Source organism: Hylobates moloch, unplaced genomic scaffold, assembly GCF_009828535.3.
Source record: "Hylobates moloch isolate HMO894 unplaced genomic scaffold, HMol_V3 SCAFFOLD_18, whole genome shotgun sequence".
In the NCBI taxonomy this organism is placed as follows: Eukaryota; Metazoa; Chordata; class Mammalia; order Primates; family Hylobatidae; genus Hylobates; species Hylobates moloch.
The window spans coordinates 23,344,387-23,362,935 of NW_026652293.1; the positions used below are offsets into that span (position 1 = coordinate 23,344,387).

Genomic DNA, 18,549 nt, shown 5'->3' on the forward strand with positions numbered 1-18,549 from the left:
TTGTCCAAAGATGGTTAGGAAGAAGAAGGAGGAGCAGCAGGAGAAGTTAAGGGAAAGGGAGGATGAGGAGGAGTGGGAGAATGATAATCAATTGACTTAATCAATTATTAATTAAGGATGAGGAGGAGTGGAAGAAGAATAATTAGTACATAGGGACTATGACCATGGTTATAATAATAATCAATTGATTATTGCTTTTTTATTATCTTAAAATATTTAATTGGTAATATTTGTACATATTCAAGGTGTACAATATAATTTGATATGCATATACACTGTGTAGTTATCAACAGTTATCACAATCTAGTTAATTAAAACATCCTTCACCATCCATACTATGCATTCACTCCCCACAGTTTATTTTATAGCTGAAAGTTTGTACCATTCAATAATGCTTTCATGAAGAAAAAGAACTACATCATTTTCTTTTAACATGAAGCCCTGTGCTTTGAATACTGAAATGAAAGTAGGTTTGATTTAATCCTGAGTTCTTTCCTGGGGAATGTAATGTTTCAGTACAATTCTCACCAAAACAACTTAAGGCATTGATATATGTGTCAGGTTTCTTCCAATTTAGAGGACTAGGGACATGCTGAGCTTCAGATCATTTACTGCAGTGATTTATGTGGGAATAAACTAAAATGAGGAATAAAATATTCCTTACAAGAATCCAAATACAGTTAAGAAGACACTGAAGGGAGACTTTTGATTCTATAGAAAAGGAAAAAGTACACATTGGATTAAAAATTCAGTATGTACTTATTAATTTACAAATTGTTTTTCATAATCCACCACTGTAAATGTATTTTTCTAAGCTTTTCAGTGCAAAAACAAAATAGCATTGTGAAAGACAGAGTCTATGCTACTTGCCTCCTGTGGTGCCATGGTCAAGGAATTCATAATATACTAATGCATAGAAATATTTAATGATTTCAGTCTCATTTCAGTTAATATTCTATCATTATTTGACATTAGAATATATCCTCATAAATCAAGCAAAAAGCATATACTCTCAACATTAATTTGACATTGTTGCAGGAACACTGTGATATGGATTGCTGAGGCTGAAAACACATACTTAATTTTTAAAAGCCTTTTCTTTACATGCCTCCAGGTTTTATCTTCAACAAGCACTAAAAAGCTTTCAGGTATAACCAGTCATGCTTGAAACCTCCACATTCTGTCCCATGTTGTTACTACTTTTTTTGATTGTTGTATTGTTATATGTTTTTACTCTGTTTGGTGAAAGAAAATCACCTGTCCGTTTAGTCAATAGGCTCAACTTCCTCTTTCAGATTTTCACCCTTTTATCTATTTATTCCACAAAAGTTCAAAATATTCGGCCTGCTTGGCTTTCATTTTAGAGTTGCTAAAAACAAGTTAGTTTCTGATGTATCTTCCTCTAAACACTTTTCTGAGACTCAGTATGCAAATCCATTCAAGTTGTTTCACCCCTGGAACACTCCTCCAGTCCTCCAATCTCCATTCACAGAAGGTTCTTAATTTTTCTTTTTAATATAGGAAGAAATTGCTTCCAATGGTCCCTCAACTTGATTTCAGGGCCAATTATCCATGATTAACCCTCCTTTCCCCTCAAGTGTCTTTATGTTTGTGTCTTTGAAACAGACAACTCTCACCTTAGTGGCTCCTGCAGCTTGAGACCTCATGTCCGTTTTCAGGGTGAGTAGCAGAAGGTAGTAGAGTGAGCCATGTCTGTTGACTTCAGGAGTAAGAAGCAATCCAAGACTCTCCCACATTAGACTTCTGTTTGTTTCAGAACTGTGTAACATAGCTACCTCTAACTCTAAGGGAAACTGGAAAAGTTGTTTTATTTTGGCACATTGTGTGGAAGAATATCAAGGTCCTGTTAGCAAGAATAATAGACCTGTGAATATTGCATAGGCACCAATGGCAAATAACGCACCCACTCTTAAATTACATATCACGTTGCTGTTTCTCACTTACCTCCTCAGATTCCCTTTGCCCCTTACACAACCAGATACTGTAACACTTCAATATATAAAGATGACCTACTAATTAAAAAGAGAATAGAAATATTTTGAGTAAACTATTTAAATAAGGAGGTGATTACCATCAAGTCCAAAGTAATTCCCTTTCCCTCTGTCCCAATTAAAGTTCTAAAGTTCTTTTTTTTTTTTTTTTTTTACATGGAGTAGTCTTGCTCTGTCGCCCGGGCTGGAGTGCAGTGGCCTGCTCTCGGCTCACTGCAAGCTCCGCCTCCCAGGTTCACGCCATTCTCCAGCCTCAGCCGCCTGACTAGCTGGGATTACAGGCGCCCAACACCATGCCCGGCTAATTTTTTGTATTTTTAGTAGAGATGGGATTTCACCGTGTTAGCCAGGATGATCTCAATCTCCTGACCACGTGATCCAATTAAAGTTTTAATAAAACAGTGTATTCTGGTTCATGATAGTTTTTTGACAAGTTTATCTTGTGCTGGAAGAATCATGCATTGTGATTCAAAGGGTTTACATAATAATTTAATTTCCAAAATCAAAGGCTACTTGGTTTTAGCCCTGTGTCCATTCAGTTTTTGTAATTTTTTTTTCATGGAATATAGATGTAACCTAAAAATCTATTCCTAATGGCCAAAAACATCAGCTGAGGTGAGTTGACCCTTTCTTAGCTTTTAGGCTGGTTGAATAGAAGGTCTGAGATATCCTGATTCAAGTCACTTCAGAATTCCATTTATACTACAGGACTCCCACAGTCATCTGGCTTTAACATATTCTATGATATATGTGTTTTAGTAGAGTGTACTTGGCTAAACTGTAGAGAAACTATAAAATATCATGATGATATTAAGATGTCAGTATGAGTTACATGCCCATCTTACTTTGTGTTGCTTCATCCAGAGAAAGCAGAGCAGTTCACATTTTTTTCCAAAGCTTATCTGGGCTGCCTAAAACGTTTCAGACAACTCTCACCTTAGAAGGGTGTGAGATTATAATTACCTAGAAAAATATCTTTTCTCAATATTTTTTTCACAATATTTTATGTGCCTTTCTTGTGCTAGTAACATGATAGATAACAGAGTGGTTGAGAGCATGAGTTCTACCTCATTTTCCGAGACAGACTGTCCTGTAACTTATGAGGTATCCGGTGTACCTTACTCTCCCTACTTACAACTGGAGACAATTATAGCATTCACCACACGTATTGGTTGCAAAGGCTAAGTAAGCATTAATATACAAAAAATGTTTCATAGCCCATCGTGTACATAGTGAGTTCTCTTTATTGTATTAGTCAGGGTTCTCCAGAGAGACAGAGTCAATAGAATAGATATATACAGATATACATACACACATATGAAAGGGGACTTATTAGAGGAATGGACTTACATGATTATAGAGGCTGAGAAGTCCCACAGTTGATCACCTGCAAGCTGGAGAACCAGAGAATCCAGTCATGAGGCTCAGTCCAAATCTGAAAGCCTCTGAACCAGAGAAGCCAATAGTGTAACTCTCAGTCTGAGACTGAAGGCCTGAGAACCTGAGGGACTACTTGTCCAAGTCTTGGAGTCCAAAGGCTGGAGAACCTGAAATTCAGATGTCCAAGGGCAGGGAAAAAAAAGAGCTTGCCAGCTCTAGAAGAGAGTATGAATGAGTTTGCTTTTCCTCTGACGTTTTGTTCTATCCAGGTCCTCACTGGACTAGAAGGTGTCTGCCCACATTGGGTGAGAGCACATCTTCTTTATTCAGTCCACTGATTCAAATGGTAATCTCTTTGGGAAACACCCTCACAGGCATACCCAGAAATGATGCTTTTCCAGCTATCTGCGTATCCCCAATCCAGTGAAGTTGACACCAAAACTTAGCCATCACATTGTATGCTTATGATTATTACTTTATGGTGTACATGAGGAATGTGTCAATAGGTTGATGGCTCTGAATACTGGAGAGATTGTGACTCAGACCTCTAGTAGGTGCATACTGAAGATCTGGTAAACTATGTCTAGAATGACTTTTGTTAATCCTTGGCTTGATAATTATATATGATTTTATAAGGTCAAACTATTTTTGTTTGAACAGGTATTTAATCTACATATCATATGTAAATATATGAAAAAATGAAACTTTTCATATCATGGTTTTAGCAATTATTTACATATGATGTGGCTTCTTTTTATCCTCCAAAGAATCATTTTAATATCAAAAGACAACACATGATAAAAGCAACACATGAATACAAAAATAAAGATAAGTTAACATAACTTTGTAAACAAAAAAAAAATATCTGATATCCAAATGATTTCAAAGTGGATTTACTGTTCAAAAATTACATTAATGCTGAACTAGAAACACTAAGGAAAAAACTTATGGATTTTCTCCCTGCTAACTGAACAGATGAAGCTCTTCAAGTAACACAAATCTCTATCTTCCTGCCAGCTGATAAAAGGCTCTCATTTGTATTGTTGTGGTTTACCCCACAAGTAAGAGAGAACAGTGTATTTTGAATACCTATTTGATTTGTGTCATTGCTGATATCATCCAAAGAGACTCATTTTTTTTTTTCCAATCAGATGATATTTTAGTTAGTGAGAAGTCTTGTCACTGAGGTGAGGGAGATGGTCTACATTTTGTAACTTTGTCTGGAAAACCAAGGATTAAATATTTGTTTTCTATGTAGATGTGAGATAGTAATTTAAGTTAATTCATCATTGTTTGTAGTCTCATCTGGAAAATAATGTGGCCAAAGATGGCTAGGCATACTAAATTGCTTCTGTCTTTAGAACAGTCATTTGATACATTCTGATTTTATTTTCTGCAAACATAATGTAATATTAAATTGTTAGAAAAATTAGGACATAATACCTATGTACTCTTCTTCCTGAAAAGCAAAGTCAGGTGAAATAGGACCACATTTTACTGTTTCTATTAGTATTTTAAATGAGCCGACTTTTAAAGTTATGAATTGTCATTCCTTAAACCATTGTACAAATTTTATACCAGAGTGTGCACACACACACACACAGATTTGCTTATGCTCATAAGAGGTAACATTTGTAAGGGCCACATAACCTGTTATTTCCTGGTGATTTTGTGGTATCTCTATTAATGCACTTATGATTCTGAGTTCAGAATTTTATTTCAAGCACTAGATAATGTTAATATAAAGCTCTTGCATTGTAAGTGTGACTTGGGTGACATTTTTGATCAATGAAGTTCACCTATCAAGGATTCCTAGAAGGTGATATTATCTTGGTGTTTTTTGTTTTGTTTTGTTTTTTAATGGCCCAGTTTCTGACAACTATTCAGCTTCAGTATTTCCATCTACATTAGCATTTTAAAGATGATCCATTTTGAAATTACATTTTAGTCTATGAAACTCCTAAACAATAATATAGAGTCTAGAATGCCATGTTATTTGATGACATAGCTGTCACATGACTTACAATACCAGAAATCAGATTATTTTCCAGATCACAAATTCATTAAAAAAAATTCAATGCCATAATTATTTGATTTTCCCCAGTAAGAGAGTTTTTAAGAGTGTTCACTGTTAAATTTTCTCACCAACGTAATTCCAGGTCAATTTTGATCTAGCAATTTTGTTTGGAGGGGTTGGGAGAAAAAGCACTTTGTTAGTCTCTAGGGATTCTAGTGTAACAATATACATTTTCTTCTTTCTTAGGAGATTATACTCCAATTAGGAAAGCTAACATATAGACAAACACAGATACTATCAGGAATGGTATATTTTTGTTGAAATCACTAGATAAGAATCTATTATACAACACTATATTGTTATAGAGGGCTTAATTACAAATACAGTGATATAAATAATAATTAATACACTTGTCCGAAAAAGTAAGTCATTGTAAGTTAGATTGTTAAGGAAGATCATTTAGGGTAAGAAAAATTGAATTTAAATCCTGAGCTGGCTAAGCAGAGGAAAAAGGCCATTCGATTCTGTCAAAGAAAATTCCATGTAGTTGAAATCGTACATGACATATTTAGGAGGGTAACAAGGACAGATTTGTAAGTGTGGGAAATATGTTTTTCAGTAATGACAGCTAGATGTTGTCAGAATGTAAAGGCTTTGAAGAAAATATTTTATTGAGTAATGACAACTAGATGTTGTCAGAATGTAAAGGCTTCAACATAATTTATATTTTTATATGAAAGGTATTGGGGTGTCATGCAATCAGAAATTGATCAATTTAAGTAGATTAGATTGGCAATACAAGTCTAATAAAACTATTTTTAAAAAACTACATTCAAGATTTTCAGAAACCAAATTCTTGCTTTAATTGAGACACAAAGGAATGAGCTGATATTCAGCATTGAGAACAACAACGATGATTGTAAAAAGAGAAAAAATAGTGAGTCCAGAAACATTTGGTTTGGAGGGATGCTAAATTGCACCACTTTTAGAAGCACACTGAAATTTCATTAAATTATCTAAATGATACAATTTTATTTGTTTCCAGGTTTTCAATGTTCAACAAGAAAAATGTATTAACTTGTCTTTAAACTGATGGGAAATTGGTCATGAAACATATTTTAAAGAAAAACAGATATTATGAAAAAAGGTCCAGGTTTTAAAATGTCTACCACTCACTGGGTAGTAAGAAAAAAGTATTAAATATATGTTTTTAAAAATCCTTTACAACCAAGGACATTCCTAGTTCAGGTCTGCATTTGCTTTTCTAGCTTCCTCTCTATGTTGTTAATTAAAGTATTTATTCATATCAAATTTATATTTACTTTCAAATATAAGGATCACAGATGAACAGATCTATGAAGGATGAAATGAAATGACCTTTTAAAACTAATATTATACTTTTAAAATCCTTAAAATTTATTGTTTAGATTTTCAAATTTGAATTCATAATGCAGAGATTTTAAGAGCAATAAAGGTTTTGCAGGTTGTAATGCAAAGATTTAAACATAAACACTGTAAACTGATTTAGGGACCTTATGATAATAAAATTGTGAAATAAACATGTTATATATATATAATCATTTTCATTATATATATGTGTGTGTGTATATAGTTGTTTTCTCTCACAGGATACAAATGATGTGGCTGGTTTGATAATAGTGACCTGGTGTAATAAATATTATGGGGGGGTGAATACCAGGATGTTATAAAAGAACATAGGAGAGGCCTGATGGCTCCTATTTGCAAAATAGTTGCATGTATCCATATTCCTCAATCACACTAACCACTTAACAGCATGAACTTGCCTATAATAATAATTTTTAAACCTTTTTAACGTATAATAAGATTTAGTGAATAATATATTTCAATTGACAGTAAGTAATCTTTGATAGAAAATTGCATGTGTATGCTAATTTTTTAAATACATGTTATTTTTGGTAATTTTTTTTACTTCCAGAAAAGTAATTGTGTTTATCTTTGTGTGCCTCATGTTTCTCACTTTGACTGTTGATGTGTTTCTTTTTATATTTTATGTTGTAAGTGGAAGAAAGATTTATCTATTGATTTTTTGAACTATATTATCAAATGCAGCATAGATGGGGACGGAAAATTTCTATAGCTCTCTGAGAAGTAAGCAGATTTTTCTGTGTATACCACTTAACCAGATGAAATAATAAATTATTTGAATTACATCAGTTCATGCTGATAAGAAGCTGTGATTCTGGAGAAATAGAGACCAGGGATATACCTTTAGCTCTGACACTTACTAGCTGCTAGATCTTGGACAGGTTCTAGTTATTTAAACTTTTTAAAACTTGTGTGTTTATTTATAAGTTAGGATAACCAGCATACTTACATCAGGGAGTAGTGTGAGTTGTGACAATGAAATAATCCTTGTAATATAACTGTGCACATGAGAAAAGCTCAATGAATGTCAACATCAGCTAATATTATCTTTAAAATATAACCTACACATTCAACTGCTTCACACACTTATTCATTGCCTTCTTGCAAGGCAAAATTATTAGTAGATAATTGAATTTAGGTTAATAAATTAAAGTGTGTGTGTGTGTGTGTGTGTACTTTCTTGAGAGACTCAAAGTTGAGGGATCTTTGACAGTGACATTTCCCTTTCTCAGAGTGTAAAAGTACTTCCAAGAGTGAAACTGTTGTGTGTTAGGAGTGTCAACATCAGCCCTAGGCAATGCTGCCAAAACTGAGATGGCCACAGCAAGAGTCTAGAGAGACAGTGACAGAATTTTATTTGGTTTTATCTGTCTGTGACTGAGCTAATAACCAGCTTATGCTTGCTTAAATGGCTGTGGATGCCTAATTCCAAATTTATATTTAAAGTGTTCACGTCTGAGAATAACAAATCTATGAAGGCTGAAATAAAATAGCCTAACCATAAAAAAGTGCTAATCTTTAACTTCAAAAAGATTCTGAAATTATATTGTTTAGGTTTTAAAGTTTGGATCCACATTGCACAGATTTGGAGAGCAATAAAGGATTAGAAGGTTGGAATAAGGGACCTTTGAAATAAGCTTATTACTGCTCAGAGCGGATTTAACCATGAGACGAGGTAATTGTTTTTCTACCAACATATGTTCTAATACTTCAGTGCAAAGCGTTACACATCTAGAATGTCTGTCCTGAATTTGAGCAATACTGTTTTGCATATTTTTGAGGGTTTCAAAAGGATCACAAAGAGGTCATACAAGTATATTTAAATACAGTCTTGATCATGTTATTAAAATGGCATCTATTTTTAAAAAGGTGAAACACAGGGATATAGTGTAATACTATGCATGAGTGCATGAATTGTTGAAGATAAAACGAAATGTTCCATCTTCTGAGAAAAAAAAAAGTGGCTATAATAAAGAAAATGCCACAATATTTCTTTAAAAGATGATAGTAGGAATAACATTCATAATAGGAATAAGAGTTTACATTTATTTCCTGTTTATTAAACTGTGCACAGGCATTCTTTTATATGCTTGACCTGCAACTGTGCTTTAATTCTTAGCACAACCCTATATTTAATTCCTATTTTCCAGGTGAAGTAAATGAACAGGATTCAAAGTGGACAGTCTGGCTCCTAAGAAAATGATCTTAAGCCAATATAGTGTATTGTCACTCAAGAACCTAAATGTTACATCACAAAAAAAAAGTTATTGTATCTTTGATGTTGTCCTGCTATGGCAATAAATGACTGTTTTCCCTGAGGTTAAGTGCTTCCATCTGCCCCCTCCCTCACTCCGTTATTCTGTGAAACAAAACTTTCAACACATATTTAAAAAATAATATTTAGATTTTTTCCTCTGAGTTTGTCTTCATTCTAATGCTTAATAGATATGTAACTAAGTCATTAAAATTGATAAGGTTCAATTGTATTCAAATTTTAAAAGGGGGTTAGCATTTACAAACTACTGAAAGGAGATGAAATCAAAAAAAAAAAAAAAAAAAGTGACTTGCCCCAGACATGAGAGATGTTCACCAAACAGTTAATATTACTGGACCAGAACAGAAGTGATGTATTATGATAGGCTTTAGTGTGTGGCTTATTCTTCTTATGTGTAAAATTTCTACTACAGTTTATAAATGTTATTGTACATAGTTGCCACAGAGCCCCAAAATGCATATAAATTAAAAGCCATCTGCTGTTGTCCTCTTCTCTACAGAACTTTCAACTTTTCCTTACCTTCTTGTAGACATATTCCTCCATATTGATGGTTAGCTGGTATTTAAGGAATCCCTAATAACAGTTTTGGGTTGTTGATTTACATACATAATGGACCTTGCAACCTCTGTGTATACATAATAGTTCTCTGGGACTGCATATTTTAACATGAGATTCCTGAATCCTACCCCTAGAAATTCTTATGTCTGGGGTGGGGCCCAGGAACTTGGTTCACCAATCATACCTAACATCTTTAATGAGAGAAATAATCATATCTTAAGTTGATTTTCATTAAAACAAAAAAAATCTATAGTCAAACATTTCATTCATGTTGTTTCACTATGAGCATTTACCAAGTGTAAGACTCTGTTGTAGGTGGGTTTTACGTGTTACATCCTTTCATCCTGGCAACAGATCAGCAAGTGAAATCACAGTTCAACACATTGGGACCCAGAAAGCTATTGATAGTCCACAGTCATGCAGAATCATAATTTGAACAAATATTTGCTTGAATTCCAAAGCTTCTGCTGAAGGTTAAAGAGGCTAAGTAACTTGTCACAGGTCACAGGGTAAAGTATGGCTGTGAAGTCAGATATTCACACTCCTACTCTAGTCCTCTTTTGACACATGTATAATGTGTATCCTGTGGAGAAGAGCAAATCTTAAATAAATGGAAAATACTATAGATTGAACAAAGATGACTAGAATAGACAGCTGTCTAAACATTTCAAACTAGTATGTCACATGATTTGTCAGTGATATAAACATTAATGACCTTTTAGCTAATGATTAATTTTTCCAATTAAATTTTAAGTGAACTCCAGAAGGTATTTTTCTGCTCATAATTCTTTTGCCTAAAAGATTTTTGAGGAATTATTTTCAAAACGTAAACTCTTCCTGATAAAGATTCTCTATATCCTTGAATTGGTCCAAATCATGGTATTTATCATGTCAATTGCTTTTTTAAAGTTTGCATTCTAGTTTCCTTCTTCTGTTCCTCCATAATCTGTAGTTCCTTCACTATAATGTATTTATCCCTCCCCTTTCCTTAATTTCTCTCTGTCTTCTTTCTCCCTTCCTTTTTTCCTTCTTTTATTTAGAATGTTTACTGAAGTATTATTAAACAGATGCCAGGAATATTGCCACATGTTTGATAAAAAACAACAGAAGACCTACTTGCCACCCATGTGGTCACAATCCTTAGCCCAAGTAGACCGTAAATAGTGTGTCTAACGAACGTGTATACATGAATAAAGTGTGGCTTCTTTTATTTATGTTAATACTTAAGCATAAAAAGAAAGTGGAAATACACCTGATACAAACTAATTTTGAATTGTTAGGACATTTGTCTCCAAAATTATTTTACAGTTTTAAGATAAAGTGAGGGGAGCTAAATTTTACCTTGTTGGGTGGGGGAACCAACTATGTGAAAAATTCATCATACAATTCTGAAATTTGCTTAATTTTTGACTGCTGCTTTCACTAAGATTACACAAGGAGTAAAGAAAAAACAGGTAACTAAATTTCTTCTTTCTTGAAAAATCTATTTCCCTCCTTGTGGAATGTAGCAAAATAGTCAAAAGGCAGGTGCTAGAGGAAAAAGGACACAAAGGAGCAAGTAAGAAAATCTACATACTATCTCTTTAGTCCCAGGGTACCAGAGCTTTGGCAGTATGCTGAATTATCAGTATTCATACATGAGAGCTGAAACTCAAGAAGCTGAAATCCAACAGCTGAAACGCTGTCCTTCCATAATGTATTTGCCAGACGTGCAAAGGATTAAAAAAGACAGAAAGCTGGAAAAAGTTCTTGCTTTTCTAAAGTGTCCAAATGATTCCTTCTACAGTGCCCTACTTTTGTGAGCTCTATCTTTGCCTTAGGTCTATTAATTTCAATTTTTGTTTTCTTCTTATGATTTGGAAACATGATTAGAGCTTACAGTGGGAGATGAATTGGCTCAAGGAATTAATTCTTTGGTTTCGGGGAAGAAAATATAATTTTCATCTGGATAGGATGTATATTTTATGTAGTTTATATTAGATATACATAAATAAGAACTGAATAAAGAAGCAAAAACAGGAGAGGACAGAGAAAGAGAAAGGTAGCAAAGAAAAAAGGAAGAAAGAAAAAGGAAGGTGTAAAGGAGGAAAGAATGTGATTGAGAAAAAGAATGAAATGGCATAAACATGTCAGTAACTGTAAATGATGAACCTGTAGTATTAACATCTGCATTCTAAGACTGAATACAGAAATGATTAATCAAGGTATTTTGTAAACCAGCAATAGGAAGCTTTTTGCACATATAGTCTGTGGTGAGAAAACAAGGAACCACAGCAAGAGTAGCAGAGACACTCATATATTGATGTAATGTTTATGAAGTGCCAAATAGCCTCACATTTTTGTTATTTCACAACACACTGGGCATACTTTTGGGAGAATTTTTGAGAGAATTTATCTTAAAAGTATCGAGAGAAATTCAGAAATGAATTATCTTAGTCCACTGTATGCTGCCATAAGAGAGTATCACAGACTCGGTAATTATAATGAACAGAAATGTATTGGCTCAGGTTTCTGGAGTCTGGAAAGTCATGATCAAAAAACTGGCATCTGGTGAGGGACATTTTGCTGCATCATCTCATGGTGGAAGGGCAAAGAGAGGGCAAGACAGAGAGCAAACAAGAGCCAAACTTGCCCAATTATAAGAAACTAACTCCCAAGATAAGGGCATTAATCTGTTCATGAGGGCATTTCTCCAAGGACACATCATATTCCATTAGATACCACCTCACAATATCACTGCATTAGCAATCAAGTTCCCAGCACATGAACTTTGGGGGACATATTCAAACCATGAATCTAATAGGTATAAGATTTCAATCAGTGATTTTCAATATAAGAAATAATTAAAAGGAAAATGTCTTATGGTTGGCTTAGATTTGATTTATTTTTTTCTTTTATTCTGAGTATATACAACACAGCTGCATTTAGAGAAGCTGGACAAGAAAGGCTTTTGTATGTTTTTAATTGTGCAAATGTCAAATAAAGTGTTGTATTACTTTACTACCTGCTACTTCAGAGCTAGGATTTTCCAAGTGTATTAAATATTCAGTTTAGGGTTTAAATTTCACTTAAAAATACACTTCTTAAGAAAATGTTCCTTTGGCTAATCCATGCATTTTATTCCATATTCAATAAATATTAAAGGCTTGTTATTTCCTGGCATTCTACTGGGCACAGGTTATGTAGCTATGAAAGAAAACATACAAGATTTTGGCAAATGGGTATTATGTATAATGAGAGAAACAATATAAATAAGTAAATACACAGCAATACAAAATCTTAAGCAGAAAAAGGCATTATGAAAAACTAAGTAGATATTTAAAGGATTGAGTACAGCATATATATTTTGCAGGAAACCCAAAATGTATTAAATGTGAACACCAAAAAGCATAAGAATACCAAAAATGGAATTGTTGTATATCTACTGTGAAATAGACACTTTGCAATATTCTAAGTACATGCATAGAGTTTGACCCTAATTTATTTCTCACAAAATCTCAACATGGAAGATATTACTATTCCCATTTTTCATATGAGAGAACTGTGTATTACAGAGGCTGTGCAACTTTTCCCATGATCATATATGCAGTATGAGAAAGCAACAAACTGAAAACAAGGAATTGTATTATACAAGGCCATTGCTCTTCCCTCATTATTGTACTGGTTTTAAAACACCAAAATAGTTTAAATAACGTGAGAAAATCGGAAAAGTGAGATTTGAAAAAGGAATCATGATTAACCTGATGAGAAAAAAAAGTTAATGACTCAAATCAAACACATTAAACTAACACACTTACCCCTTATTGAAGGAGCTTGTTGATTTTAATGAGATATTTTCAACTATTTTCTTGAGCAGCCTGTAAGAATAAACTCAAACATGTTTTAATATCTCTTTGAGTGGGTACTTGTTCTTTCAATGTTGATGACAACCCTAGCATCTAAATACACTGATTGACAATTTAGAGCTGTTTGTTTTTCTTTCATTTTTCTTTTACTTTCTATTCATGCTTCCTGCAACACTAGTGGTCTATAAAGCTAAGAGTAAATGAATGAACAATCACCATTTATATGCTCTAATTCTCCTACAGATATTTTATGATAAAACCACTTACCTTTCTTCTTATTTCAAAATAATAATGACCCATTTTTATTTACAATCGTCTTCCATGTGCACTAATGAGATAGCATGCAATCTCTTTAGAAGATATCACGTATTTAGAAATGTATTGCAGTTCAGATCAAGTATAGCTCTAATCTTGTTTTGTTCAGTGATAAATGGAATATACATACGTGTGTGTGTGTGTGTGTGTTTGTGTATTATATAGTCTAATTATGAGCTCTATGAATCTTTTATTTCATTTAAATTACTGGCTGGAGACGACCTGAAGAAATGATAGTAAAGATTTCAGAGCTAAGGTTTACTGCAGTACACAAAATATCTTCGTATTTATGTAGATTCGTTCTGTTTTGTATTTCTAGAACCTCAACTTACTGGCTTACTCGCATCCAGTCTTTTCTCTACTGCAATGAGAACGGCCTCCTAGGCAGCTTTTCAGAAGAGACGCACTCGTGCACGTGTCCGAACGACCAGGTGGTCTGCACCGCGTTCCTGCCCTGCACAGTGGGAGATGCCTCCGCTTGCCTGACATGCGCACCAGACAACCGCACCCGCTGCGGCACCTGCAACACCGGCTACATGCTCAGCCAGGGGCTCTGCAAGCCTGAAGTCGCCGAGTCCACCGATCACTATATTGGCTTTGAAACTGACCTGCAAGATCTCGAGATGAAATATCTGCTGCAGAAAACGGACAGACGAATAGAAGTCCATGCCATTTTTATCAGCAATGACATGCGCCTCAATAGCTGGTTTGATCCCTCCTGGCGTAAGCGGATGCTCCTCACCTTGAAGAGTAATAAGTACAAGTCAAGTCTGGTCCATATGATTTTGGGTCTCTCTTTACAGATTTGCTTAACTAAAAACAGCACCTTGGAGCCAGTGTTGGCTGTTTACATCAATCCCTTCGGAGGCAGCCACTCTGAGAGCTGGTTTATGCCTGTGAATGAAAACAGCTTTCCAGACTGGGAGCGGACTAAGTTGGACCTCCCCCTGCAGTGTTATAACTGGACATTAACTCTGGGGAACAAATGGAAGACATTTTTTGAGACAGTACACATCTACCTGAGGAGTCGCATCAAGTCCAATGGCCCCAATGGTAATGAGAGCATTTACTACGAACCTCTGGAGTTTATTGACCCTTCCCGGAACCTGGGCTATATGAAAATCAATAACATTCAAGTGTTTGGCTACAGCATGCACTTTGACCCTGAAGCAATTCGGGACCTGATTTTGCAGCTGGACTACCCCTATACTCAGGGATCCCAGGACTCAGCACTTTTGCAACTACTAGAGATCAGAGACCGTGTAAATAAACTCTCCCCACCTGGTCAGCGTCGTCTAGATCTTTTCTCTTGCTTGCTTCGTCATAGACTCAAGCTGTCTACTAGTGAGGTGGTGAGGATCCAATCTGCTCTGCAGGCGTTTAATGCCAAATTGCCAAACACAATGGATTATGACACGACCAAATTATGTAGTTAACCATAAATGTCAAGCACAACCCAAAATCTTGAAGGAGTTTTTACAGTGCTTTTGTGGAACAGTTTATGTTTGGAAGAGTAAATTTAAATTGTCTTTTCAATATCTGTCTTATATCAGTCAATAACATTGGATGGCAATTTACACACATGAACTTGCTGACAATGAATATATTATACTGCAGTTTTGGTTTATGAATGAAATAAATACTGACACCAGTCTAGAAGACATTCTACTTTTTACAATAAATTTCATTTGTAATTTTATATGTTCCGTGGCAATGCTTTTGTGCATTACATCCTCTAGAGGGAACATAAAAAGATACCAATAAAATTTTGTAGCTGAACAGTTATTAAAAAGAAATGCTGTGGGATTCCTTTTTTCCAGGAAATGAGTTCTATTTTGATATAGTTTGTTAGAACCTGGGGAAAATTCACCAAGACTTTTTAATGGAAATATTTGAAGGTCTCTTTCAATTATCTTTATGGAAAACCCAAGTAGGTAGGATACTTACTATTCAGTTGTTTTTTATGGTTAACAGAACAATGACAGTAGTATGTTTATTACCTGTATTTAGGAAATCAATACTAGAGACACAATTACAGTTAAAGTACTCAGATAAACTAATTCTCAAATAACAGAACATTTCAGCAAACATATAGAAAAATCAGTGTGATAATAAGGCATATCAAGGAGAAAGCAAACCTTTAATTTCCTTAGCAACTTGCTTGCTTTCTCCTTCCCTTTCTACATTCTAGGAACCAGTAATCAGCACACTCGGTACAATTATTTTAATTTCAAATCCTGAAAACCTAGTTATTCCAGCACTTTACCAGTGTCAATAAAACAACATTTCTAGAGTTCAGAAATTGTAAGGTAATGGTATAAAATAAATGTTCAAATACCGAGTTCAAGTGTAAATAGATTTGTTTCTCTCAGAGAAGCACATATTACTAAAAATATTTTGAGGAGAAAATTATTTCAATATGAAACCAATTTTAGTTCAAAATTTTGGTTTGAAAGTTGCTTCCATTTACTCGTGAAATAATATTAGATATATTATTAGTTGTTTTTTTCTATAAACTTGAATTTCATTTGTGTTTAGCTATGTGACTGTATCTGTAAAATGTGTTTTTTGCAATTTATCACTCAGCTGTATTCTAAATAACTTATAAATATTTTCTTATTACTTAACCAAATCCATTGTCCAGACCAGGCCAGCTTTCCTGTTGGTCATGAAGGCATTTCTCAGGGCACAGAGAAAGAACTCCATTGCATGGATGAAAAAAAGAACAGATAGAACAAAACATTATAATAACAGCCATTCTTGATTCTTGGGTTGTTTATTTTTAATTCCTAAGCATTTAAGAGCAAAAGACAGTTCAGACAGAAAATAACCAATACACCATAAGCAAATAATTATTCTTCCAACCTAATATATGTGTAGCTCAATGTCTTACTTCAGTTAGCTGATTTAAAAAAAAAAAAAAAAAAACTACTTTCTGTTATAGTAGGTCATTCAACAGAAAATTTACATTAGTATTAAACACCATCTTTCTGGTATCATAGAAAATATTCTTTTTGTTTAATTCTGACAATAGCACTAGGTTATAAATTATCATTCTCATTTTCTTGGTGAAAATAACAAAGGCTCATAGTGGCTTGTCAAGCTCCCCAAGATCACAAACTAAGTTGAAAGATCAAGATTCCAATATAGACTTCTCTGGAATAAACTGGTCCTCTTTTTATTGCACCACTGAGCATTCAATGAACCATCATATTTCTGCATTTAATTTCATTTCATGCAATGGCTTATGGTGAAACAGGAGTAACTTAAGAAATTGAGGTCTAAATCAGTTAACATTATATGACACACACACTCACAGTACATCTAAAACATTATATAAAACCAGCATTGATCATACACAATTAGTAATCCACAAGGTGACCAAGCTTATCAAACATAGACAATATGTTTGAAAAGACACATACTGTAAAAGTCAGAGTTGCCTCCAGGACCTTTTCCAGAAGAGTCTTGAAGGTCCAGCTGTCCAGAGCCTTTGACACCCAGAAACCATCTGAGCAACATGCACAATTACCAATGGGCTCTGAAGAATATTAATTTCATTGTACTTAAAAGAAATTGTCAGGAGTACTATTTCTTTTATTGCACAGCTAACTTATTTCTGGCCGCCATGTGAGAGAGAAGACCCATGACCACAGGTAAGAAAGTTCATAACTGGAGTCTTATCCTGGGACTCCTCATGCCTGGTGAGTGTTGTCACAAAGGTCCTATTGAATAAGATAAAATTATCTTAGCTCCAACTCTTTTAGTGCTCTGACAGTGAGTGTTTAATAGCTCTGAGTCAAGGTTTCTCCTGAAAGGAGAGAAGTAATATCAATACCTTTTTCTGAATGTTGTGTCTAAAATAACATGAATACAATCTATATAAACATAACAAGCAAATTCTGCAGGGATATACAGATTTAGAGGATACATGACTAAAACATAAACATGTTTTATGTTTCCATATCTCACATATTACCACCTATTAAGAAATGTCCAATAAGAAATAGACTATATTAATAATCTAAGTTAATACAACATGAGTTACCAATGCATGAGAAAAATGCAGCTCAAAAATATTTAATTTTTCCTGAATTGGCTTATATACAACCATTTTTGCTCACTGCTGTTTTAGGAATTTGGGTATTTTTAATAAAAACTTTTGCTTTTTAATTTTTAATATAAACTTTATTGTCAAAACCTTATTTAGAACAAAAGATATATTTGACATCATGTTTCAAAAATAGGACATTTTACTTCATTTAGATTCTTGATAATAAATTCAATAGTATTTGAAATTCTGAAAATCAAAAATTTATTGTGAATACATTTCCTCTAGGAACATCTCTTACTGCACCAACTATTTTGATGACCGTCACAGTGTGACTTGACTTGCAATCTCTGGAATCTCAAGTTGCATTTTAGCAAGGTGAATCTGTTTCCAAATGTTCACTCTCAGCTCAAAGAAATAAAAATGAAAATGCAGAAATCGCTGATGGTCCCAGGTGCATTTCAATAATACAAGATGATTCATTTTCTCTTCGCTCTCTCTCTCTCTTTCTCTCTCTCTCTCTCTCTCTCGCTCTCACTCTCGCTCCCTCTCTCTCCCCCACCCCGCCCTGTCTTTGTGGTTATTCTCAAAATGTGAAGCTTGGAATGAACCAGGACCATGGACTGTTCTATAATCCTACACAGACCTTCTTTTGTTCTCTTCATTATGCACATTGAAAAGCTCTTCGT

General features: G+C 34.2%; 1 protein-coding gene across 3 annotated transcripts in view; it reads left to right on the plus strand.

The window, feature by feature from the left end:
* The window catches only part of BRINP3 (BMP/retinoic acid inducible neural specific 3), a 372,340-nt gene extending 356,868 nt beyond the window's left edge, over window positions 1–15,472 (plus strand). For all 3 annotated transcript variants that reach the window (XM_032136362.2, XM_032136363.2, XM_032136365.2), the window contains exon 8: window positions 14,129–15,472. In XM_032136362.2, the coding sequence (XP_031992253.1) occupies window positions 14,129–15,245 (1,117 nt within the window). In that variant the 3' untranslated portion in view covers window positions 15,246–15,472. The remainder of the gene's footprint in view (window positions 1–14,128) is intronic.
* Window positions 15,473–18,549: the final 3,077 nt, after the last annotated feature.